Here is a 26654-nt window from a genome sequence, read left to right on the forward strand (position 1 = left end):
AGTATCTGTATAACTGTATTTGTGATTCGAGCAATTATGATATAATATAGTATAATATCCAACATCGGGATATAGATTTTCTACTATGTTGGGATCGAATAAATTGTCGTATCTGTATTCGTGATTCGAGCAATTATGATATAATTCGATGTAGTACATTTTTTTATTATGTTGGGATCAAATAAAATGATTTATTTTTCGGCACCTTAAAGTTTTAGAAAATACCTATTGATGTTGTGTATATCAATTAGTATGTGAATATGTCACTGAAGTAGTAATTAGAATACTACAAATTTTATAAAGAAAAGTTTATGATCATTTTCTTTTAGGTATTTCAAAACACTATCAGAAATAATATAACTCGACTCTAACATGGTGCATTTATAAAGTTTCAAATTTTTTAAAGTACTTATATATGTGTGCATGTGTGCATGAAGTCTCGATTTATAATTTAAAATTTTGCAATCTAAACAACAAAGGCCATAATCTAAGGAAAGAATTTGTGCCACCAAATACTTATAATTGCCAAAAGAATTACGTTTGATTTTTCAAGAGGAATTTGATCTTTATATATATTACATAATCTAACACGCCAAATCCACCAAAACAATTACTATTTAAAGTGGTGAAAAGGTATGAACTTGGGACACTGAATTTGTCACATAATTTTTTGGTATACTAGGAGAGAATTTGTGATTATAAATTAAATTATTCTAAAATTCGTTCTCAAAAATAATAATTAATATTTTGCTTATTTTACCCCCAACAAAATCACCACATTTGCCACCTTCCTTTTGCACCTCTGGACTCATTTCTCAGCTCTATAAAATCAAAGCCGAATTGCTCCATATCTCAAGAAAAGTTCATTGTGACATTTGTAAGTTAACAAAAGGCATACACATTTGAAGAGAACACCAAAGCTGTTTGAAGATGGAACAAACTGGGATGCCCAATGTGTGCTCTACTGGTTCAACCACAGATACAAATTTTGGTAAATTTCTCTCAAGTTTTAACATTCGATTTATATATATATATATATATATAATATATATATATATATATATATATATATATATATATATATATAATTTTGTTTCCCTACACACCAGTGTGCAGGGATTTTGTGTGCACCCTGTGATGTTTGCGTGAACATCTGATTTTTTTTAGATGTTCGCGCGAACATCCCGCGGTGCACACAAAATCCCTGCACGCTGGTGTGCAGTGGATCATGACTATATATATATATATATATATATATATATATATATATATATATATATAATTTTGGAGTTGCAGCAAAATCACATGCGAAATATAAAAAATGTGTATTTTATCTTTATGAAAATTAAATATGCGTCTAAACCCTTGATCTTTTATAAAAAATTACACGATCTAATCATGCTAACGCGATTTCTTGAGCGCATGCTTGTGTTGCGACTAAGAAACCAGCACTCAATGCACAAGAAAATCATGAAATCTTGCTCGAAGATTTCATGTTTTCTAGCCAAAAAAAAGTTCCATGGTTTCTTACTCAACCTTTATGTGTGGATGCATAATATATATTTCAATGGTTGTATTTTGTAGATTTGAAAAGTATATAGATCAATAAATGACTATTTTTTTTATAATATTATTAAAATTTTGGTTTTTTAAGGTGAGAGTATGTTCCAAAAATCACATTAACAAAGGTAAATCATGTAATTTTTATAAAAAGTCAAGGGTTTGAGAGTTGAGAGTCTTGAGACGCCTATTTAATTTTATGAGGTAAAGTACGTTTTTTATTCACATGTGGTTTTGATGTAAATAACTCTTGTTGTTTTATTATTATTGTTATTGTTGTTGTTTTTTTTTTTTTTTTTTTGAAGAGTAACTATTGTTTTAGTCAAATGAAAATGGTTCTTTTCCCCAAAATCTATCTGATTTCAAGTTGAACTTATAATTGTGTTTGGATAGGTAAACTTCATATTAAAAGCACTTTTATATTTTATAAAAAAAAATATTTTAGAATATAAATTATTTTCTATCTAATCTAATCTATCTAAATAACTATAATTACTAATCTAAATGGGATTTGAACACAAGACTGGATTGGATCTAGGGACCTCACTAGTCACTTCTACCATTAGGTCAAGATATCATTGGCAATAAACGATATTTGGGGTCAAAATTATGCTAAAAAAATCTTCCAAAAGTCAGAAATAATGCTTCCAACATTTGTTTCAGTTTTTCTCTTCCAAAAAAAATTTTGTTTTTATCATTAATCTAAAGTCAAAATATATTTCTCATTGTTAAAAAAACTTAAAGAAAATATTAACATTGTTTCTCATTTTAAAAATCACTTAAATATGAAGCTCAATGAAACGTTTCTTAATGCGTTGCTTATATATTACTAATACATATGGCACTACATATTAAACAGAGCATTGAATTTTACCATTCTGTTTTTAGAGTGACTTGCCATATTTCTTAAAATAAAATTTTATTTTATTTTTCTACTCACAATTTTTTTTAAAAAAAATAAAATTTATTTTCTAAGCTGAATTGTTACAATTTACAAATACGGTCCCCTGACCCCCCCTGTCTAAATTTGTTCGCACCATATTATGGGCCACATGTTACCAAATTTTAAAAAATGGACTCGTATTTGTACACTGAATTTGGGCCACGAAAGCCCAACTTCTGACAGGAAAATGACCTTCGGCCCATTTTGGTAGATATTGTTTCAGATATGATGGCTACACAAGATGCAACCGGCTCTAGGGACATTGCGATCGACACTAATCATATAAACTTGAACCAACCGTTCAAACGCAACCCCGACGAATACCTTCCGATTCCGAACGTGATCAAGATCATGCGCCAAGTCCTCCCGCCTCACGTGAAGATCCTAGACGAATCGAAAGAGATCATACAAGAGTGCGTCTCCGAATTCATCGCCTTTATCACCAAAGCGGCTAATGAAAATTGCCATCGAGACTGTCGCAAAATCATTAAGCCGGAGGACATATTGTCAGCTATGGAGTCGACAGGGTTCGGTAACTATATTGAACCTCTCGCGGTTTTCTTAAATAAATATCGGAGTAGTTATAACTATTCTGATCAGCCTACTCCGAACTATGTCCAATCCCCCCCTGCTCCGGAGGCAATGAACCTCGTCTATCAACCTCAACCTCAGTCTCAGCCTGCTGTTTTTCGGCCCGAGCCTCGTGTGATTCAACCAACAACGACTTTTAATCATGCGATGCCTTCGACATTATGTCAGCCTAATGCAGATGAATTGTCGCAGATTCTCGACTACTTTATGAGCGATCAAAGCGCTCAAGGTGAAGGCTCCTGCGGCGGCTCATTCTTTGACCCATACAATAGATCAATGAATTGAAAAGTGTGGTTTTGCATGGAAAAAACATACACATTAATTGTTGTTTCTTTATTCTAAGAGATCATGCCATGCAAATTTTCATTTGTTTGTGTAGTTTGCTTAGATGGTCGAATTTCCGAGTTATTTAATAAATTAGTACGAAACATTGTGCTTTTGATTTAGTAACGAATTTTAATTAGAGTTAATGCATCTAAACTAACGAATTTTAATTGATTTAGTAAAATTTTATTTAAATTTATAGGGGTTGAAACGAGCAAAAGACCACACACAAAATAATATTTTAAAAAAAACAATAGATGAGCAATCATAGCCTACACATACAATGATTGTGAGATATTCAATAGTAAAGATAATTTTTAAAAAACATAACACAAAATTTGCATAATAAACTATTAAAACATTTTTGGCTTGTAAGATGTGATTATGAAAGATGAAATTAGACGTGACAATAAGTTGAGTTTAAATTCGACATTAAGTGGATCTAAACTCGGTCAAATGAGTTATAGATTGGGCCTAAACTCGACAATAGATCTAAAACTAGGTCCTAGACGGATAATGGAATTTTATAGAAATATATCCAATGCAGACGAATTAAAAAGTTATTAAAATATATGATATATCATTTACAATCCTCATGTGCAGCGTTATACATCTCATGAATTATTGTAAAACTTGTTCTCAACTTAAAATGAAACATAAATATTGAATCTCCTTATTCTTCTTTAAAACTTCACAATCAATCACATGCTTGAACAAATTACAAGACAACTACATCTTCATTTTAGATGCTGAAATTAGGGCTCCCGACCCTTTCCGATTTTCAACTTGTTCTCGACCCGAATTTTTTTTCGTCTCGAACTTTTTTCGACCCGAATGTTCGGAATTTTTCCCGATCCTATCAATTTTGGGATCGGGATCGGGATCGGGATAGACAACTTTACCCGACGGGATTTTCGACCCAAATATATTAATAATTTTTTAAAATTAAAAAATAAATTTTTTTTATAATCTTATGTTTTAATATTAATGTTTTATAATTATCTATCATATAATTATTTTTAATATTTATATTTTTTAATATTAACATTGAGTTATAAATTTTTATTTTGTTTTTTTATTATTATGAATAATTATATGTTTTTATTGTATTAATCAAGTAGTTTTTTTAGTTTATTTGTAATGTACTAAGAAGATGTTTTAGTTTTTAATAGTTATGTACAAAAAAATTTTAATTTATTTGTAATGTACTAAGAAATTCTTTGAGTTTCTTCATAATTTTTTTAAAAGAAATTCATAAATTTTTTTTAAAAAAATATTGTGGGATTTTAATTCCTTCTCCAGGCCCGACGGGATCCTGAATGTTCGGAATCTCGAGCATTCGAGTCCCGACACTTCTCGGGTGCGAGATTGGGAGAAAAAAATATCACAATTCTTATCGAAACAAGAATCGGATAAGGGGTTATGGAACAGGTCCCGACCAGATACCATCCCTAGCTGAAATGGTCAGGTTGATTGAAGTCACACAATATATATATATATATTAGTTTTTTTATGTTGTACACCAACCGTGCTCACCTCTGTGCATATCATTTATGTGACACTCAATCATTGGATATATAATTCATCACATCCAATAGATGAGTGACACCTCATAATGTGCACAATTAGTGAACACGTTAGGTGTGCATCATAATAAAATTACGTGTGTGTATATATATATAGAGAGTTTTGTTATGCTGTTCAACAACTGTGTCAACTTCTTTGCCCACCATGTACAATAATTAAGTGCTTTATACATGGTGGGAACATAGGTTGACACGGTTGGTTGACAACAAAATTATATATGTATATATATATATATATAGTTTCTTTCAAGTGCCCACCTATCATGCACACCATCATGTCCACCAATGATGTGACACTATTCTATTAGATGTGATAATTGTAGGTACAATAGAATATTGCCACATCATTTGTGGGCATGGTAGGTGGGCACTTGAAAGAAAATATATATATATATATATATATATATATATATATATATATATGCATCTCCATTATCCAAGAAATGATAGAAAAATTGGGACCATATGCCCATGAATCCCAATTAAGTTTTAGACAACATTTGATAACCGAAATTAAGATAGAGTGACCACGAAAATGGTGGAAAGAAGGGCAAAGAGGTCCCTAACCTAAATCAATGTAATATACATATATATATAATATAAACAACAAATTTTTTTTTGAGATTGCCTCTCAAATATTAGTTTTACGAGATAAATCTCCACTTGACTCGATCACTTGAAAAATTATTATTAACATATTACTTTTAACAATATATGAATCAATTCGTATAAATATAATCAATAAATATCATCGGTCTTCCGCTGCCCAATATATAAGTATGAAATGAAATGGAAAGGCGAGGAGTCCCAACTTCCAAGTTCCAAGCATGAGGGACAGCTTCAACAGTTGGGAGGCCCACATGTTTATTCAGAGCTTTGTGTAAGTGACAAAATTCATTGAAATTATTGAACATGTAAAGAGACTGCATTGGTATCGGCGTAGCTCGCGGGCCCAGGCCAGTCACCCACTCAAGGGGGCAAGAGTCAATACTCATCTCCCTCTCTCTCTCACACAGCATTCTCAAAGCTTTTTCTTTCACTTTTTTTCTCCATTATTTACTACACACAACTTGGTTTCTGGAAGAGGAAAAGAGGTGGGTTTGAGTCATTTTATTGTTTTCCTGTGTGTGTAGTTGAGGGCCTTACTTTGATGAAATTGTGAGCGGCTAAAGTTTCGATCTTCGTGACTTCAGGTTACGTCTTTTTGGGTAGGCTGTTCTCCTTGCTTTGCTTTTGAACTGATCTAGTGGTATGCTTCGTGGGTTCTGCTTTTCTGCGTTTCTTGGTTTTGTTTGTGAGTTTTCGGGGGGTTGATGGATCCATCTTGGTGGGGTTTTACATAATACAAGTGGTGGGACATCGGTCAAGATCTGTGTTTTTTTCACGCACCTTTCCTTTTTTCTCGCTGTTTTTCTCCTGAACTTGTGCTTATCTTCTGGTATGTGGTAGGATTTGACTGTGAGGCGTGTTCGAGGGACTGCATTTTGTTTTGCGGTTTAACCGAGTCTCTTTTGTTGCAATTCAGTGGTGGTTTGGAGAATCTTTACTTTTCTAATCAAAAAATTTGATTTCTTGAGGTGATATGGTTGTATTTTGAGGTATCAATTGATGGAAAGTTAGACGCTTTGTTGCTTTTCTGCGCATTGTATGGATCTGCATCTGCATCCAATTTTTCTTCCCGGCTCCGAACTTAACCGAGTTTTACTTTTGGGTCGGAGAAATATGAACTATGCTCCCTGCTACCCTTTTGTCACCAGATGCTGATTTTTTTATATATTTTTTTTTAGTTTTGGTTATGACTACGATCTGTATGGTAGCTATATGGACTTTGCTCGATGTTTTATCCTTTGTTCAAATTTCCCTTTACATGTTCATCTATATTAGTTAAATCACTTGTACTCTCCATATTGTTAATTCTGTGCAGTGTCTTGTGGCTAACCTGCAGATGTGGATTCAATTGTAAATGATGGTGCCTGCTTATGGTATTGGATGCGGATACGCTTTCATTTGGTCTTGAGAGTCTGATTAATCTACGGAGTCTGTAATCTTGTAATGGCTTCTGATTCTTTCACCAAGGATTCCTCAGAAAAGCAAAGCAAAACTAATGGAGGGCAAGTTATTGAAGGGAATCCTCGGAAGGCTTGTCCCATCCCAAATCCCAAAGTGGGGAAATTAGACCCCTCTGCGAAAGAAGTGTCTAGAACTGTTCAAAATTCGGCCTCAAAGGAACTAACCTCTGAAACTTTATTAGAAACAAAGTCTGTTAATTCCTTAGCTGGTAAAGTGGATTCAAACTTACATTTGGGTAGCACAAAACAAGTGCAGACACTCAATCGCGATAAGAAAACATTCGATGATGCTGGAAATATCAAGAATCTCGCGGCTTCTGTCAAAGTTTCTGATGGAGAGAATGGTGTTACAAAAGCTAATGGCGGTGTTAAGCATATTGATCGGAACGATTTTGTTGAGAGTGGAAAGAGCAGTCTGTGCAGGGGTAGCACAAGTACCGACATCAGTGATGAAAGTTCTTGCAGCAGCTTCAGTAGCAGTGTTAACAAACCACATAAAGCAAATGACCTACGATGGGAAGCGATACAGGCGGTTCGAGCAAAGGATGGGGTATTGGATCTCAGGCACTTCAGACTACTTAAGAAACTGGGCTGTGGCGACATTGGAAGTGTCTATCTATCTGAGTTGTGTGGTACCAAGTGTTACTTTGCAATGAAGGTAATGGATAAAGCATCGCTAGCTAGTCGGAAGAAACTGTTGCGAGCCCAGACAGAAAGAGAAATATTGCAGTCTCTAGATCATCCTTTTCTCCCAACCCTGTACTCGCATTTCGAAACAGAAAAATTTTCATGTTTAGTGATGGAGTTCTGTCCCGGTGGTGATTTGCATACGCTAAGGCAAAGGCAACCAGGAAAACATTTTTCTGAACAAGCTGTTAAGTATGTCCCTTTCTTAACTCAGTCCCTATATTATTGCAAAATTTCTTAGAAATGCAACATTTGATTTCTTGAACTGCAGCAAAATACTTTGTCATTGCTTGAAAATGTCGAGCTTCTTGGATTGATCTTTATTGTGATTCAACATGTGTTTGGCCTCAAAGTGCTCCAGTGCTAATCCTGTGATATTTAGAAGCTCAAGCGATGCCTTGGACTGGAACTGACATGAGAAAATTACATTATTATAAATTTGCTTATAAAATTTATTGAACTGACTCCCTCCAATCTGTTTACAGTGAATTAAAACTCCTTTGGGGTTTAAGTTTCCCATTTGGCAAAATTTGGGGCATAACATTTATGCATTGATTTAATTAGTCTTGCGTTTGTGAATTTCGCAATGTTATTGTATTACCTTTTTACATGCTAAATATGTCTGGTGCTCCGTAAATTGGAATGCTCGGCTTGATGTACCCTTTCTCTGCCCCTATCTGCTATAAAAATTAACTGATTTGTTGTATAGTAGAAAAGACAGCCAGCCATTCTTGGTTGATGAATGATTCTCATTTCTCATTTTCTCAGACATTGAGTGATGGCTTAATGCTCCCAATTGCTGGTTCCAAACTTTTTTTTTGGAACATTTATCCTTCGCTAGCCGTGTTGTATTTCAATCTATTTATCGTATCTTATAGGAAATTAAGAATAATCCTGACAAAAATCCCATCCCATTTACTTATAGATCATCATATTTTCTGGTTTGTAATATTTTCTTATTTGTAATTTTTCTTACAGGTTTTATGTAGCAGAGATCCTGCTTTCTTTGGAATATCTGCACATGCTTGGCATTGTCTACCGTGACCTAAAACCAGAAAACGTGCTCGTGAGGGATGATGGGCATATAATGCTATCAGATTTCGATCTTTCTCTCCGCTGTTCCGTCAGCCCTACTCTGATCAAGTCCTCGTCTCTTGAAGCCGAGCCCCTTCGTAAAGATCCGGTTTATTGTGTCCAACCAGCTTGCATCGAGCCATCTTGTATCCAGCCATCATGTATAGTCCCAACAACTTGTTTCGGGCCTCGTTTATTTTCGAGCAAATCCAAGAAAGAAAGGAAACCCAAAATAGAAACTGGCAACCAAGTAAGCCCGCTACCGGAGCTCATTGCCGAACCAACAGACGCACGTTCAATGTCATTTGTGGGCACCCACGAGTACTTGGCACCCGAAATCATAAAAGGTGAAGGGCATGGAAGTGCTGTCGACTGGTGGACATTTGGGATCTTTTTATATGAATTATTGTTCGGTAAGACCCCTTTCAAGGGATCAGGCAACCGAGCCACCCTTTTCAACGTCGTAGGCCAGCCCTTGCGATTTCCGGAATCGCCGGTAGTAAGTTTTGCGGCCCGAGATCTTATAAGAGGATTACTAGTGAAAGAGCCACAGCACAGATTGGGGTACAAACGTGGAGCAACAGAAGTGAAGCAGCATCCCTTCTTTGAAGGTGTGAATTGGGCTCTAATCCGTTGCGCAAGTCCCCCAGACGTCCCTAGACCATTCGAGATGGAGAAGATTGCTGGCCCTCCAGCACCAACTGGTCTAAAAGTTGCCTCTCCAGCCATCTCTTCTCAGCAGAGTACTAATAACTATTTGGAATTTGACTTCTTTTAGTTGTCTTTTTTTTCACATTCTAGCTGCTGTTTACTTTTTCAGTGAACTAGAAATATGAATTTTTTTTTCCAAGCATTTGTGAGAACTTTAAGTAAATGTTGGTGCTTGCATTATTGCTCTGCAAATCTTGTAATACTGTTAACATCAACCGATAATTATATCCAGCAAGTCCTTTGTTAAATTTGTTATAATTTCATTCATGTATGGCTTCAAGAAACTAGAACAAAGAAACAAAAAATTGTGCAAAAACCCATATTACGCATGAGCAGAGGCAAAAATTTAAAAACAATATTGCGGTGAGCGTGGATCGAACACGCGACCTTCAGATCTTCAGTCTGACGCTCTCCCAACTGAGCTATCCCCGCGTTTTGAGAACATGTGAAATGTAAATTTACATAACGTAAAATCAGTAAATGATACTAACTTTTGCTTTAAATTTTTTTTATTGAAAAATTGTCACTTTTTCCACGTCCCTTTTCCACTAGACATTAAATCTTTTAAAGAATGAAGTGTCCATTCACTCACATTAGTCAAAAATCACAATCCGACCAAAAAGAAAGGGGTGAGCTAAAGAAGTTGGGTCAATAGCGACCTTTCATTCACCCAAATATCAGCACTTTTCAAGTTGAAGAAGAATTCACTTAACTATTTTGGCACGTCTAATGGCTCATATTTGCATATTTGACTTTGACTTTTAATTAAGATAATCATTTATTTTAGCCTTAAGATTATGTATATTTTTACCTAAAAACTCTTGAAAATATTAGAAATGTTAATTGTAAAATAAGCGTACAAACAATATAAAAGGTAAACACGAAAACTATATATATTATGACATATTTGTGCCACGAATATGTAGCATGTTTGGCACAATATATGTGGCATCGATTAATGTATATTGCGCACCATTAACTTAATTAATTAATTAAAAAAAATTTGATTCGACAAGAGCATGTGAATGCGGAACTCCTAACACCTCGAAAGATTCTCCTAAATTAATAAAGAAATAAATAGTTAATCTTGAATAATGAAGCTGATGCATGTTAAAATAGTGTTTAGCATCTTTTGATGGAGGAAAACAACATGCTTAACACTTTGCCTTTTGTGTCTTTTCATGACCCTCAGCCCTCAGGCCCTCAATCACTTTTTGAGAATTTCAAGATTTGTTTTCATGGCATCTTTCAAATTTTTTTTTGTCACCCAATCACACAAAAGACGTACATGTTAGCGCTTCAGACACACGCGTTGCGTTCTTGTTGTTAAATGCTCACATCGATTTAGACAATACGCTTTTTTTGAGCTAGTTTTTGTATTGAGTTGAGCTCAAGTATATAATATCAACATGGTATCAAAGCTCAGATCTATCATTATGTGTTACATTATCCTAAATTTGAACATATTCAAAAATTTAGTTACATAATCACTTGCTTTATTGAAAAATTGAAATCTAAAAATTTTCCCAAGAATCATTTCATTTTTTTTTTGAATATTTCTATTTTATTCTATACCATCAAGGGTTTCGTTCGTCTGCGTGTGTGCGTGTATAGGGGAAAAGTTAAATATGCTTGTGGATGTTGACAGTTTTTTCTTTAATTTCTTTCTATTTGTGCTGTTTCCACTAAACACCATTAAAATTTCAAAGACAAACATCCTCATTTCATGTAAGGCATAAAATACCACAATAATATGGACAAAACTGAAATTTATCATTACAACTATCATCCCCAAAGGAGCTTAATTTTTTATTTATTTATTATTTTTCTACAAAAGAGGGAGTTTGTGAAATCCTTTTATCATTCCATTTCGGGCTGATTGATTAAATGGGCCTCTAACTTCACGAACTCCGATGGGCAAGTTATATGGGTCCATAATTGGGCCCTCTCAATCTAAAATTGATGTCCAGTATGCTACCCCTTTTATGTTCGTCCAAGAAATGACAAAAAAATGTCCCAAAGGTAGCAGACCTCGCTATAGAAATGACAAGGACTTCGATTATCTTAATCGATATTTTTTCAGACGAATTTGTTACACAGATTTGCTCAATGCGATTTATTTGTCAAACATAATTTGTAAAATGTTACGTCAATCTGAGATTTATCCACTGTGCATCAAAAAACGACTATAAGTTTCTGTATCATTTTTTTAAAAAAATGACAAAAATAAAATTAAAAAACCCAAAAAAATAAAATAGACAAGACAAGACAAGACAAGACAATACATTAAAATTGCAAGGTGTCATGTCGACTGCCCAAGTCTTGGTAGTGTCCCATACTTAAATTACCATAAATTGGTGAGTTGTGTCCAATAAATTTCCATCTGACATTTTCCCATTTATAATTAATTGATTTTTCAATCGATACCTGGCACCTTTTGACCCTTATACGGTTCAAATTTAATCGAATAAAGTTTCATATATGAATAATTTTTAAACTTTCGTTGAAATCAAGCAATCTTACAAGCATATATATGTATATGTATTGTCTGCGCGCAAAGTCTTTGGCGAATATTATTATTATTGGGTACAATGATTTTGAGTGAAATTGGAGACAGTTGTAATCTTAATTGGACATTCTTTACAACGCAAAATTTGGTTCTCTAGCTCTATCATGCCACTCATATGTTAGGGAACAAGGAATAGGAATCTGAACTTGCACGCACCAAAAACGTTTCGTTTTCTTTTAAAATTAAAATTATATCATACTGATTTTTTTTAGTGTATTCGTTATTTAAACAATTTATTCAAATATTCTCGTGTTATTCGGATGATAGAAAAACATGTGCATGAATAAATAGGACTCGAGGTAAAATGAGTCGGCTAGTCATGCAAAAATATGTAAAAACTAAAAACTTAACATAGAGGTAAAAGAAAATTTTTTGAGAGAGAATAATTTTGATGTCTAACTATGATAAACTTTACTTCAAAGTTGTCCTAATTATTGCAAAAGAATGGATGATAACTTGTTCAATATGGTTCACGTGAATTTCTTTCATGTAAATATATTATCCCAAAGATATTATAGACATTAAGAATTAATTCAAGTTATCTTGTCAAGTTTATATTCGATGTCCATTTTCAATATTACGTTTTTGCATCATCCATGCATATACATTATTATTTAGTGTTACAAGCTAGGGTGAAAGAATTATATATGTTATAACATAATTTCCGTTATGTTTTCACTTCTTTTGTCAAGTTTATACGAAATCAAATTCACAACATTAATAAGACTGAAAGGGAAAATAAGGACAAGATCATCTATTTTAATGTCTTTTAATCCAATAGACCTACTCAATGGATTAAATCCACGTAGGACCCAAGCTCTCTGAACAATAATAATATATTCTAAAAAAACACAAAAATACTATGGTTATGCAGATCTTCTTGAATATTTCAATCAATAGAATAATCATCAATTCAACTTACAAGTATATATGTCAAAATACTCAATATACTTCAATATTTTTAAGACTATAAATATATATATCTCAAGAATCTTTCCATTTTTATGAGATCATATTTTATCACATCTCTTCAAAATCTCCAATAAATCATCTTCAAATCAATATTTTTACCTTTTTTTTTCTTTGAGTTAATATTTTTACTTTCCCCTAAACAAAATACACTGACCAAATACAGGAACCGACAAAAATACAATTTATAAATATTTTTATATATATAACAAAAAATATCAGAAAACCATTAATTTGAATATAACAAAAATAACGATCTTTTCCATAACAAGAATTAATCCAACGGCTACGATGGGATGCAAGATTTTGGTTTGTACTCACTCGGGGCGCAGCATGATTGGATCATGTAGATGTCGGCAGTCTATAAACCTTGAAATCACAACCACCTGAATGTGCTTTCAAAGATTTAAGAAAAAATAAATTTGAGAACCCGTGAAGGATAAGGAGGCGAGAGTCATAAATCACGGTTCTTGTGTCAAAACAAAAAAACTCTGTTAATATTTGGAGTGATAATATAAAGAAAGAAGCAAAAAAAAAAAAAAAAAAAAAAAAACAAATTCTCTCCATTTTCCAATTGTTAATCGGTTTTAGGACACGAGTACTGCCAGTGCTTCAACGTCACAAATAGTCCAGCAGATCCCAAGAAATGGCGAGTGTGTATGGAATTGCAGTGGAATCGTTTTGGGGTCGGTGAGTATTAAGTTTAAATATCTATACTTGGAAACAATCAGCCAAAGATATTCTTTATTCCCATCAAGATTATTAAAAACTTTGCTTCGGTCTTGTCTTTTTCTTTCCATTTGAGAAGAAGAAGTTGACATCTATAAAAGATCCACGAAAGGTAGTGTCTTTTTCTTGAGTAGGAAGTTTGTATCGAGGGAAATAGAGGAACCGAAAAGACAGGCCTGCATTTTCACCAGAGCTGAGAAAAGGGCAACCCATCACGGGAAACAACGGTAAAAATTTTGAAATCTGGTCTGAATCTATCGGCCAAAGTGTACGTGATGAAAGAATGCACAATGATGAACATAACGGAAGATATGATCAAACAGTTTCAAATTTTGGTGGAAAAACGTCAGTTTCTCTGTTTGTCTTGCTGAATACTATTCCATCTGTTTGATCTTTGGATCTGCCGCTTGCTGATGTTTTCATGTTGTTCTTTAACACAGTTGACGACCCATTGAAGAAAACTTTCCAGGTGATTTTTGCCACCGATCTTGTTATGTATTTTGGGTGAATAATTCCGGAAAGGTGTGATTTTCTATGAACCCAAATTTGTGGTTTCTAAAGAGTGTTGATCTTTGTTGGTTGCTATGCATATAATATTCCTGATTGTGGCTGGGGATAATGTAATGGACAAAATCAAGTTATATTTCTGATTTAAGTTCGGTTTTGGGTTGATGGATAAACTGTATTAGTCTATTCTTGGTCAACTTAGTAGTTTGTGTATTAAACAATGGAGACTGACTGTGATCTGGTTTTAGGATATATAGAGATGGATTTCCTTTGATCTTTGCTGTTTTTTTCTTTTTTAGAGTTTCTTCTTGGGTTTTTACTGTTATCCAAGTGGTATTGATCTTATTTTAAGCCAAGTTTCATTTTAGAACTGTGAGAAGAAAAGTGGTGGTTTCTTAATTCACTGGACTTGTTTTTGCATCATCTTCGCGACTTTTCTCAGGTTTAACTTGATCAGTTCAGTTACCCTGACCCCTAAATTATCTGATGTACTTTCTCGTTTTTTAACATCGAAAAGGGAGTTTCAGTACATAAACTTGGTGGGAGCTTGCTTTATGTTCGATGCAAGAAGTTGATGTGAAATGAGTGCAATTCGATAGCTGAAACTTTTTCATTTTCAGAATATGCATCTAGGGTGTCAAAGGGAAACTTTGGTGAGGTTTCTCAAGGCAAGGGATGGAAATGTATTGATCGCCCATAAAATGGTTAGTTGATGGTTGGCTGGAATCCATTTAAAGGGGTCATTCTTTCTAGTTCTTTAACAGTAGTCATATTTTTCAGCTTACTGACTGTCTAAACTGGAGGATACAAAATGAAATTGACTGCACATTGTCGGTACGTTTTCGGATTTTCTCTTCATTTGAAAACTCACATTGTCATTTCCTTCTTCCCTGCTGATAGAGCTGGTTGCTTTTGCAGAAACCAATTGTCCCTACTGACATGTATAGAGCAATAAGGGATTCTCAGCTTGTGGGAATGCCTGGATACACAAAAGAGGTTCTGTTTATACATCTTATAAAAACCATTGTCATTTTTTCTCCGTGGATCATTTGTTAAATTCGCAGCACCGATACAGCCATAATACGATGACATTGATTGTCATATATCTCTTTTATAGGGTGTTCCAGTCATTGCCTTAGGCGTAGGTCTCAGCACATATGACAAAGCACCCGTAAGATTTCATTTTTTTTATGGTTTAGTCACAAGCTACGAGTGTCTCGGAAAGTAGAAACTTTGCAGCTCTTGGAAATATGTAAATTATGTTCTTTATTGTGAAAAACTATTGCCAAGATTTTATGTTGGCTAATTCTTCGTTTTCTCTGTTTCAGGTTCATTTTTATATTCAATCACACATCCAAATGAATGAATACAGAGATCGTGTCATACTGGTGAGCTTCAGAATCTTCTTTACTTGAACGATAAAGAAAATGATGTTGCTATTTTTTTTTTATCTAGTTGACTTACTCAAGCTCATCTTATATAGCCTTCTGCAACCAAAAAATTTGGACGGTACATTGGCACATGCATAAAGATTTTGGACATGACCGGTTTAAAACTTTCTGCATTGAATCAAATCAAGGTGTCCGTAACCTTTTCTTTTTATTTTTAAACCCGCACTCAATCGTTGTATTTCACACTCTGAACCTCTCTCTCATTTCTTGAACTAACATACTTTTCTGGTTGCAGTTGTTATCTGCGATATCAACCATAGACGACCTGAACTATCCCGAGAAGACAGACACTTATTACATAGTCAATGTGCCATACATATTTACAGCTTGTTGGAAGGTTTGGAATGAAGCATTCCTTCAGTTTTATCTTCAATAATATGCAACATTCATCTGATACTTTTCTGCTGCTATAGGTTGTTAAACCTCTTCTGCAGGAGAGAACTAGGAAGAAGGTGCAGGTTCTTTCAGGCTCCGGAAGGGACGACCTGTTAAAGGTAGGCCACTCTTCTGGTCAATGAGTATAGGTGCGCAATCAGAGGCAGAAGGAGAGGGAGTCAGTGAGGCTAATAAACCAGACTGCCTTTACATTTCCCCTCTACACGAGTATTTTTCCCCAGTGATGAAATAAAAATGCTGCTGCACCTTGCCTCAGTTGTAAAAAAAGTAGTTGACATAAGATTCATCCAGAAAACTTCCGTCATTCAACTTTTACCATTGCGACTTGTGCAGATTATGGATCAAGAGTCTCTCCCACATTTTTGCCGAAGGGAAGGCTCAGGGTCATCCAGGCATGCCAGGAATGGAACGGGTAGTGACTGTTTTTCGTTGGACCATCCGTTTCATCAGCAGCTGTATAATTACGTTAAGGAGCAGGCCAAACTGTTGGAGATAGTCGCACCAGTCAGACACGGTCCATTCCATGTGGACTTTCCTGAGCCTGATCCAGTAGATATCAAGATTGCTCAAACTATAAAAAGTGAATTTCAAAGATTTGGGAAACAAAATGGTATTGCACCCCCATTACAAGAGCTTAAGATTACTGGGGAGTGAAGCTGGATGAAGCTTACATGCCTATGATGCCTTTTATTTTCAGTGAACTAACAACTTTCAAACTTGCATGTATCTGTCACTATTATGAAAGCAAAATGCTTTATCTTTCAAGCCCAATAATGGCAACAGTAAGGTGATATTATACTGTACAAAATGCAATACTATACAGTGAACCTACACGAAATATGACGGCCTCCCATGGTTCTAAAATACAAGACAGAAACAATCATGCTCAGTTGGATCGAATTCTTTTGACTTAAAGATGATAATCTATAATTTCAGCCATGAGGGAATCACGACTTGAACAGAAATTACCCACAATCACAAATGACAACACAGCAATAGCATGAAATTTCAGCTCAAGTGTTTGTAGCAGCTATAGGCAAATGCAACTGATACAGCAGCACCAACAACAGCAAGTGCAGCATATGCATCTTCACGCTCCCAGGTTTCAAACCAAGTAGGCATTGAGCACACTTTATGAGGACCAGGTCCATTTCCACTATTATTTTGAGAAATTTGTCTCTTATAGCGCCTTTTCCTTTCATTAGCAACATTTTCGGCAACCTTGGTAGACTCAGGATCCACCTTTCCTTGTGATGCAAGGTTCTGACAGCAAGAGAAACCATCATTCTCTTGACAACATGCTGTGCCATCTGCTTGAGATGCGCACATACTAGCTTTTGCATTGTTTACTCCTGTAGTCTCATTCGTGCTCTTATCCATAAATGGTTCACCGCTGATCTGAAACCTTAGTTCCTGTGACTTTTTCTGGTCGTTTTCTGATAATCCCATTTGTCCCCTGCAAAAACAATCAAATATTTATGGGCCATACTCATAAAGAAATTCTAATACATGTCTGCTATATTTTACCTCCATAGGCAATCGACAATTTCTCCTTTCCCAATATGCTGTTCAAGCAAAACAGGTACATCTTCAGGCATAACATACCCGTACCTGCAGCGTAGTTGCAATATTATGATCTTTTAATTAGTGTACAGGCAATTTTCAACAAAGGGAGAAACAGCTCAATAACATTAGGTAAAGGAGAACTAGTTATCCACGTACCAGTGGCCAGTGACTTCTTTCTTGATGTTAGGTCCAAAAATGATCACATTACCCGCATACTTGTGCCCTCCAATGTGTGAACAGGGGCCAACCGACACTTTACCTTGTAAACCGCGTGATTCTATCTCATCCTTAAATTTATTAATAACAGATGGTCCACAAACACCGCATCGTCGATCCCTTGAGCCATGACAGCATACAAAAATATAACAACCCCTCAAAGCTTCTGGGCTTCCAGGTAACCATTCACACTCCTTCACAAGCACCTCCTCGACAAATGTATCAACATCAAAGTGTGTTAATCTCCTGTAATTTATTCAAACTTACAATCTTTCGGGGCAAATACAAAGGAATGCTATGGGTTTCCAAAGCAGTAAAAGACGAACTTTAACCTGTATCTAATCATGTCTGGAAAGATTAACACATCACCGTTTGATGTCTCAGTACCATCGCGCCCCTCACAGATAGTTAAACGGGTCTGAAAAGATATGTGACAAAGTGATTGTCATAAAAAGGATAATTGAAAACATAGTGAAGAGGAAACCAAGTAGTGATTTTTCCCATTTATCATGGAAACACGTTGTCATGGTATTCACAGGGAGAAATCCAAGACACTTCAAAGAAGCAGTGGACCGATCTTCTTGACAGAAAATCAACCTACATTAGTTCTTTTTCCATTAAAGTACACAGAAGTACAGGAAATCTTTTGTTTCATAATGAAACGTATTTTTCAGTCAAAGAAACAGCAAGTTGTTGATTGTACATAGCGATTAGAAGCTTTCAATGTTTGAAAAATGGCATTTGATTCGAGAGCTAGATTTGTCTTAATATTCCACGTAAGTTGAGACAATGGGTCAAAACTCAAAAGAACCCAGCCTAATAATTCGAGTAGCTTCACAGAGCAATTTCACTAATTCTACCCGATAAGGTTGATGCATAACCCGCACGCATCAAACAACATCCCAACACAAACATACATACAATTGAAAAACTAAATCCACATCAAAATTCAATTTGGTTTTTCCTCCAAACTCATCAAGCATCCACAACCTTGCCATCGTTCATCAACATTCTACCGGAGAGAAAAAGAAATCAAGAAACAGGCGTTGCACCGCCGCACAAAACCCAGAAGCGAAAAAAAAAAAACCTTGTACCTGTCGTCTCATTTCTGTCTTCCTCGCAGCCAGAGCGGCCGCAAGAAGTCTGGGAAGCCGATCGAATTCAGCGGCCTCAATACGAGGCGGCCACACCTGAGGGTTCTTGTAGCACAAGAAGACGTGGCGCTCGTACAACTCCACAGTTCCCACAAGCGGACCCTGCCTGAAATCGGGACGCGAGAAGCCATATTCGGCCTCGTTGACAAATCCAGCGTCGTATCCCCCGCCGAGGAACCCATCGTTCTGGAAGCTGCCGGAGGCGCTACCCATTTGGGAGGCGTCAAGAAGGTAACTATCGGGGTCGGAGACGGCTGCGGGCGAGGAAGACGAGGCCGGATGGTGGGGGGCACTCAGCAGTAGAAGAGGATCGTCGCGATTGCTCGCCATTGACATTGGATGCTGTCCCGTACAGTTGCGAGTGAGTGAGTGTGTGCTTTTTTGCTCTTTGTTTTTTGGCTGCTCTATTTTGTCAACTCACATTCAACACTATACTTAACTTCCGTTTTTTCCATATTTTACCTTCCATGATACAAATTTTTAAACAATAATTATACCGTGTTATATAATCATTTTATATAATCGTTTAAATGTTTCCGCTTTTCATCAAATTTTGTATTCTAACAATTGATTATAACGATATTTGGCAAAAACATGATAAGGATCCATGTATTAATTTTTTTATTGATTTGAAAATTACACGAGATTGTATTTGGTTTATGCGTGAAAAACGTTTTTAATTTTTATTAAAATTAGATTATATCAATTCAAGACTGAATAATAATACATAAACACACCAAATTTAATAATAAACACATTTTTCAAGTTGTCAAAAACACAAGTCTTTGTTTATATTGTAAAACTTTTGTCGATCCTTGTTAGGTTATGCGTCGTCTCTTATACTCCAAGAATTTGAGTAACGAAATTTTTTCCTCATGCTTCAAACTTAATCGACGATGGTTTGTTTGCAAAAAGGCTTTGCTCATTAACATAAATAGAACGTTGAAGATTTTAGGGTATATGTGAAATAAATTATAACATCGCAGAAGGTTGTGAAATTTTGTTTTAGGCAAGAAGATCACCGGAGAAGGATGGTGGCAAAGCTTTCCGAGGAAATCTTTATTTCTATAAAATGTTGTCAAAAGCACGAACCTTCAATAAGCATGTATTTGAATTCCACAAGCAATCTAAAACGCTCACCAAGCACACCTGACATTACTAGTGGGCACCTTTACACCATCAATGAACCAAAAACACAACCACCTAGAGCAAAATTTTCAAAATAATTAATCCCAAAATATACACAAGAGATGTCCAACGCTAGTTTGTTTTAAGATGAACATACTGCACAAAAATTTGTTTATAACACTCACCAAACCGGTTTCTCACCGGGCAAATAAGAAGGAGAACCACCCCCCACTTGGGTTTTCTTCTTGTGAAACACCCCGGTGAGGCTAGGCATTAGCACTTTCTTGGCTACTGATGTTTTTGCTTTCTCTAACTTTCGAGATTGCACGACCGTCTCTTGAGGCTTCTGCTTCTGGGTTTGGTACACAGGAGGGGGTGATACGGGGGGGGACTTCTCTGTTTCGGCGAGAATCATAGACGCTGCTTCTGCTGCCTTCTTCTGCTCCCGTTCACGCCATCTTCTGAGTTCTCCCTCAACTGCCTTCTTGGCTGCCTCGGCCATCTCTGCTTTCTTCAGTGCCTCCTGAGTTGCAGCTTTCATGTCCTCGATTTCCTTCTGTGTAGCCTCGAATCTCTTCAGGGCCTCATTTTCACTGGCTTTCACTGCTTCCACCTGAGCCATCGCTGCTGCAACTTTCATACCTGTTAGTTTTTCAGATTCCTCAACCTTATGGCTCAGTGATTCAAACTCGTCTCTTGATATTGTAATCTGGGCACCAGGCTCTGAAGTTGAGACACGGGCTGCCTCAGTTTTCTCAGACAAAATCTTGATCTGATCAAGGGCTCTAGCTTCAGCTTCCTTTGATTCTTCTGCTTCATGCAAAGCAAATCTCAGTTTCTTTTCTACTTCTTCGAGTTCAATTCTGGCTGCTTCTGCTACTCCCTTAAGCTCCTTTGCTTGCTGCTTCATGTCTTCAGCTTCATGTTTCGCATTCTCTCTCTCCAAAGCAAGCTGCCGGATTGTAGCGATCATTTCGTCAGAAGCACCCCTCACTTTTGCTTCTTCCAAAAGCGCTTCTTCAAGCTCAAACTTTGCTTTTCGGAGCTTCACATGCAGACTACCTGCAATGGATTCTGTTTCTGCTTCTTTCTCTTTCAAGTCAGAGTGCTCCTTTTTAATGTCATCCAGTTCTGATTTACGGGTCTCCACTAGATTTCTCAAAGTATTCTCCTCTTCCACCACTTTATGCAGAGACTCTTTAGCACCATCCAACTCTGAAGTAACAGCCTTCACAGAATCAAGATCTGCATCTCTTCTACCCCCCATATCCTTTTTTAAACCTTCTGTCTCCGACAAGGTTTCACTCAATTGAGTCTCCAGATTCTTAACAAGTTCCGGATCTATATCTTTTTTCAAAGCAAGCAATTTTTTTAATGTCTCGTCATGTTTTGCTTTGTATAACTGCTTTTGTTTTTCCTTTTCATCACAAATATTTGTTTCGTCTTCCTTCGCTTGAGCTATTGTAAACTTCACTTGCTGAATCGAGTCTTGGACAGTAGCTATTTCCTTGGATAACTCACCAACTTTTCCCACATTTTCCTGGGCAGAATTATTTGCCTCAGCAGCTCGCTTGCTGGCAATGTCCCTATCTTTCACAGATGCGTCATAATTTTGGCGTGTTTTTATCAACTCTTGTTTTGCCGCATCAAGTTCGGTGACCATAGCCATATACTGAACTCTAGAAGTTTCAAGATCTGTATTTGAAGATTCAGCAGTTACTTTAGAATTGTCATTGTTGGATTCCGCGAGTTGCTTTGCTTGATGCTCAGCGACTTCCACATCCTTAATTGCTGAATCCTTGGATTCATTTATACTTTTCAGTTTCTGGGTAAGATCTGAAACAGTCCATTTAGCTTTTTCAAGCTCTGCAAGAGCCTGAGCTTTGGTCATCTCCGCATTTTGTAATTGATCTTTCAACCTATTAAGCTCTTTCTCGACCAAGTGAAGCTGAGTCTCTTTTGCCAGCACTCTCTGAAAGAACAAAAAACATGTGGCAGGGGACCAAATTAGTAAATGTGCAGCAGCACTTGGTGGTTCAACATGAGTTTATGACTTTTACGTATAACTAACCCAGCACATGAATATCCAACCATGGTAAAGCGAAAAAAACCAATAAATGCTTTTTAATATCGATTCATTAGGGATGTGATTGTAACCAAATCATAGAAATTAAAGTTAAAAAGAGCAATGGAGGAACAATTATTTCACTAGACTCTAATACAGAGTCAACCTAAGAGCAATTAAATAGTAACATGAGGTTAACATTCAATGAAACTCAAGCCCTTTACCTCAAACTTCAAGTTTCTGTATGCAAATTAAGTACAAAAAAGAAATTATCCCAGACTTCTACACTGGAGGTAAAACAATACACATATTCAACATTCTTGGATCTGAAGTTGACACGAGAAAATCATGGGGATGTAGTACGATAATTATAGACACTAAGCAAGGGCTACGAAAAAAGAAAAGAAGAAGAGGAAATCAACATACTTCTGCAGATTGTGGTTTTGCCTTCTTAAAGGCTGGCTTTTCCCCTGAAAAGGCACCTTCGCCAAATAAACTGACAGCATCTTTGACAGATTGAAACGGTGCACTGGTGTCAATTTCTCCCACCTCAGCTTTAGCTGAACCTTTGGTTTTCTGATAATCTTTTGCCACCATAATTCTTCACTCGGTTGTTTGTTGCCAACTATTACATGTCAAGAACAGCAAATGAAACGCTATTTCGACGAAAGGGGTGGATTAATGATATTATTATGAAGGAAAACAAAGACCAATCCAACAGAAGAAACTCTGTGGACAACAAGTTAAATTAATACGGGTATGTGGAACATATTTACTACCACATTGGAGAATGTTTAATTTAACGTAATATTACATCTAAGATCATGGCTTGGGTTCTCAAGCAGCTATCATCAACCAGTGAAGGACATGCCGCTGACAATTTTTTACACGAGCCGCGCAAGAGATTCAGCTCATGAGAAAATATTGAATTTCAATGTATCATGGTCCCCTTCTTAAGTTAGAGCAAATTAACTTATTCGAGGGAAAGATTTGATTGCTGATATTGTCAGAAGAAATGAGACAAACAAATTTTACCTGACAGAAGTAATGCTCTAATAAACTTAAAAGAATAAAAGAAAATCCCATCGCCTTATCAAACAGGTATTAAGCCACCGTAGAATGATAGAACTAAGGAAAAATTCTACAGCAAATTGCTAAGGTTGGTCACTGATTTATTCAACATGAATCATCTTGCGTGCAGAAAAACCAGAAAAATTACTGTGAGTTTCAAGAAAAAAAATCAATTTAATCAGAAAGATCAGCCATTAAATTCCTAAACAACAAAATAAGCACGCAGGCATAATAAAGACTGGCATTTAAGTAACTAAGATGACTTCAAGATCCTACTTAAATACATGCTAGTACACCATTCCTTCAGTAAGCCAGAGGATCAGAACCATATGCCGAAAGACATGTGATTTATAGAAATTTCCCATTGATATTCGAAGTTCCTCCGACACTTGTTCTTCCAGTAAAGTAGTCTTTCCCCTCTACCAATTATTTCTTTCCAACAAGAGACGGAGAGGAGAAAATCCTTTCTCTCAATCATTGGTGTAGATCAACCATATATTTAATTATGAGTCATGAATACACTACAATATGTCAAATAATAAATAACTTGAGAACCATTAGAAATGAATGGACCCACTGATCAAGGTTCACCTGATATTAACTTTTTCTGGCGAAAAACTTTTACTTCAGCATGAATCCACATCAATAGATAATTATCGAACCATAAGAAAAACTAAATTATCCACTAAATGGAAAAGGGTAAAAATTAGGATAAAATATAGAGAAGGGGTGAAAAGTACAAACCCAATAATAATTCACTCAAGAACCTTTATCATGTGATAGCAGACAAAAACGTCAACGTAAACCCTAGAAATCATCAAAGCTTTTGAATCCCAAAAACGTTTTTTCCAGAAATAAAAAAGAAATCGTTGGATACTGCAGAATCTTGATAAACCTCACCAATCTTTCGAGACCCAAAGGCCGAACCTTTTCACAGAATCCGCGAACAGCACAAAAAACCCACAAACAACTAAACTCCGAGAGACTGCCACTGTGGTTCGAACCCCAAGAAAATCACCTCTCAAGGTCTAAGAACAATAAGAACGACCAAACACTCAGCGATGAAGAAAAAAAAAACTTTTTTTCCCAAACTCTGATATTGGGTAGGAAAAAATGGAGAAAATGGAGAAGACTTCAACGTTTTGCGAGAAAAAACTGGGGAGATGACTTCAAATTTCTTGCCAATCTCATATATTAAAAAAACAAAGAGCAGCAAATCAGAGAAAGAGAGAGGATGATTGCCAGGTCAGCGAGTTGCACCGCCCAAAGCTGACTAGGGAAAAAGAGCCCTTTCCTCATTTTGATTGTCAACAGTATCCCACCCTATTATTCATTCTTCATCATAACTCAATACATTTATACATGTCAAATTAAGGGATTGTTTGCAATAGATTATAATCTTGTAGAAGTGATTAATTTATAAATTATAAAAAAGTTAAGAAAAATCAAAAGTTGGCAGTGTTTGAAAATAAATGTGAAAATCTTAAAATCAAAGTTGGGTAGTTTTTGATAAATAAGTGATTAGAGTGATTTTAACAATGACCTTCTTATTAAAATTACTTTTGGAGAATCATAATCACCCCATGATTAGCTTTTGGATTTCAATTAAGTTAAGCATAAGCTAACATATAATCTAGGTTTAAAAAACACACACAAATTATTTTTTTAAACCAAAAACTAACAACCACTTTTTTTAGTGATTGCAAACACTTTTTAAATGGATTACTAATACTAGTAAATATGACACATACAAATGAAAAAGAGTAAAAAATTATAAACAACAGGTAGAAAATAGAAGGAGAGAGGGTTTTGTGGGAGAGAAAACTGCATCACGGTCAGAAAAGTTGGAGAAAAAAGTGGAGAGATGTTACATTGGTGTAATTAAGTCACACCAAATTAGTTAGTAAGATGTTTTCTTGTTTTATATAACCTTATACATATAACAATTTTATAAACATTTTTTCGAGTAAACGTGCCGCACGGAAATTATCTTACTTGACTATCGTGACAGATGGAATCAATATCTTAGTCCAAAGTCTTACCCAATACACATGAAAAGACAATGATCGTATCATCATAAAATGTAGAATAAAAAAAATGATCGTTTTTAAAGAATTGGATTATATAGATAGCTAGCAAACTTGTAAAGATGTGCTGCAAGTTTATACATCTTTACCTAACATATAAAACATATAATCGTATCTATTCTGAGAATTACCCTCGTGCTTCTTATTGCAATCAGGACTCACATATTTTGTTATTGCAGTCAGGACTCACATATCACATGAGCTTTCAAAATAAAATAAAATAAAAATAATAAATATGGGGAAAATTTAAAAACAATAAAAAAATTAAATTCATGTTTTCTATGTATCTTATAAATTATATTATTTTAAGATCATAGAGGATGGCCACGTACCATGGACCCTCCGAGTCCGGACTCCGGACTACTCTATATTTTTGTGTCGGCAAATAATGTATTAGCATTTAACCAGGCTTCAATCTGGGCCGTTAATCTTTAGTAGACTCTAATAATCGGTTGTCAATGGGCTAGCCCATTGACTTCGTATAGCATTTTTCCAAGTTCCATCAACAATTCAATTCAACATCTCCTATTCTCCTAGATAATAAAAACAAAACCAATAGACAAAAAATACCTTATATTATCTTCGGAAAAAAAAGTAACTTGTAGATAACTCCCTAAATCAAACATAAGTTTCAATTTACTTCCTATATTTGTCTTTCCGAAAATGCCCTTGTCTTTATTTTAATCATTATTATTTCTTGAATTATCAAATGTGGAATCGGATTCAAAAATTTGATTCACTTGATTCTTCAAGATAATAAATATTTTCATTGTCGGATGAAAATTCAATTGTTTTTACTGGATATAACCCAATAGTATATATTTCTTCAAGAAGTTTAACTTTATTTTTTTTTTCGTTTCGTTTTGGACATTCATTTGCATAATGACCTTCTTCATTGCACAACCAACATGTGCAGTTCTTTCCTTTACCTTTTGGGAAATGTGGTTTTTTATTATCAAACTTTTTATAAAAAAATTTTTTATAAGGTTTTCTGAAGAAATTCCTTCTAAATTTCTTTTTCTTATAGGGAATAAATTTTCTATTAAAATATTTATAAGGTTTATTTAATTTATTATGTTTCTGTCGTTTTAAATGTTTGTGTGACATGTTTGTTTTACAATCGTATTCTTTTACTGTGAATTTTATTTTGTCACAACAAAGTTTATTGTTTTGTTTGTAAGATTTGGATATTCTTTTATTT

General features: G+C 35.3%; 4 protein-coding genes and 1 non-coding gene across 19 annotated transcripts; 2 read left to right on the forward strand and 3 right to left on the reverse strand.

The window, feature by feature from the left end:
- The first annotated feature begins 5944 nt into the window (after positions 1 to 5944).
- Positions 5945 to 9773, forward strand: LOC140859833 (serine/threonine-protein kinase D6PK-like). Of its 9 annotated transcripts, none has more exons than XM_073262415.1 (4): positions 5955 to 6098; positions 6198 to 6262; positions 6950 to 7952; positions 8739 to 9773. In XM_073262415.1, the coding sequence occupies exons 3-4, from the start codon at positions 7057 to 7059 to the stop codon at positions 9610 to 9612; spliced, it is 1770 nt and encodes a 589-aa protein (XP_073118516.1). In that variant the 5' UTR covers positions 5955 to 6098; positions 6198 to 6262; positions 6950 to 7056; the 3' UTR covers positions 9613 to 9773. The 9 variants fall into 9 exon arrangements, with proteins under 9 accessions (XP_073118510.1, XP_073118516.1, XP_073118513.1 ...); XM_073262412.1 differs by having other exon boundaries at positions 6198 to 6253; XM_073262409.1 differs by lacking the exon at positions 6198 to 6262 and having other exon boundaries at positions 5945 to 6098.
- Positions 9774 to 9904: 131 nt separating this feature from the next.
- Positions 9905 to 9977, reverse strand: TRNAF-GAA (transfer RNA phenylalanine (anticodon GAA)). Its single transcript has one exon. It is a non-coding gene; the product is annotated as a tRNA-Phe (tRNA).
- Positions 9978 to 13499: 3522 nt separating this feature from the next.
- LOC140859987 (SEC14 cytosolic factor-like) lies at positions 13500 to 16820 on the forward strand. 2 transcript variants are annotated; one of them, XM_073262696.1, is made up of 12 exons: positions 13500 to 13773; positions 13892 to 14157; positions 14253 to 14281; positions 14940 to 15023; positions 15100 to 15153; positions 15238 to 15315; positions 15437 to 15490; positions 15648 to 15707; positions 15803 to 15898; positions 16006 to 16107; positions 16184 to 16264; positions 16500 to 16820. In XM_073262696.1, the coding sequence occupies exons 2-12, from the start codon at positions 14088 to 14090 to the stop codon at positions 16818 to 16820; spliced, it is 1029 nt and encodes a 342-aa protein (XP_073118797.1). In that variant the 5' UTR covers positions 13500 to 13773; positions 13892 to 14087. The 2 variants fall into 2 exon arrangements, with proteins under 2 accessions (XP_073118797.1, XP_073118798.1); XM_073262697.1 differs by having other exon boundaries at positions 13500 to 14157.
- Positions 16821 to 16939: 119 nt separating this feature from the next.
- On the reverse strand, positions 16940 to 19527 carry LOC140859986 (uncharacterized). The gene is made up of 5 exons (XM_073262695.1): positions 19043 to 19527; positions 18281 to 18366; positions 17889 to 18194; positions 17694 to 17777; positions 16940 to 17622 (listed from the first exon to the last, which is right to left on the reverse strand). The coding sequence occupies exons 1-5, from the start codon at positions 19436 to 19438 to the stop codon at positions 17175 to 17177; spliced, it is 1320 nt and encodes a 439-aa protein (XP_073118796.1). The 5' UTR covers positions 19439 to 19527; the 3' UTR covers positions 16940 to 17174.
- A 623-nt stretch (positions 19528 to 20150) lies between these two features.
- Positions 20151 to 24673, reverse strand: LOC140864480 (WEB family protein At5g55860-like). Of its 6 annotated transcripts, XM_073268687.1 has the most exons (4): positions 24267 to 24402; positions 24111 to 24173; positions 22722 to 22920; positions 20151 to 22202 (listed from the first exon to the last, which is right to left on the reverse strand). In XM_073268687.1, exons 3-4 carry the CDS (start codon positions 22890 to 22892, stop codon positions 20412 to 20414), a joined length of 1962 nt encoding a protein of 653 aa, XP_073124788.1. In that variant the 5' UTR covers positions 22893 to 22920; positions 24111 to 24173; positions 24267 to 24402; the 3' UTR covers positions 20151 to 20411. The 6 variants fall into 6 exon arrangements, with proteins under 6 accessions (XP_073124788.1, XP_073124790.1, XP_073124787.1 ...); XM_073268689.1 differs by lacking the exon at positions 24111 to 24173 and having other exon boundaries at positions 24294 to 24673; XM_073268686.1 differs by lacking the exon at positions 24111 to 24173 and having other exon boundaries at positions 24244 to 24374.
- Positions 24674 to 26654: the final 1981 nt, after the last annotated feature.

The sequence above is a fragment of the Henckelia pumila genome, chromosome 4, assembly GCF_033568475.1.
Source record: "Henckelia pumila isolate YLH828 chromosome 4, ASM3356847v2, whole genome shotgun sequence".
NCBI lineage: Eukaryota > Viridiplantae > Streptophyta > Magnoliopsida > Lamiales > Gesneriaceae > Henckelia > Henckelia pumila.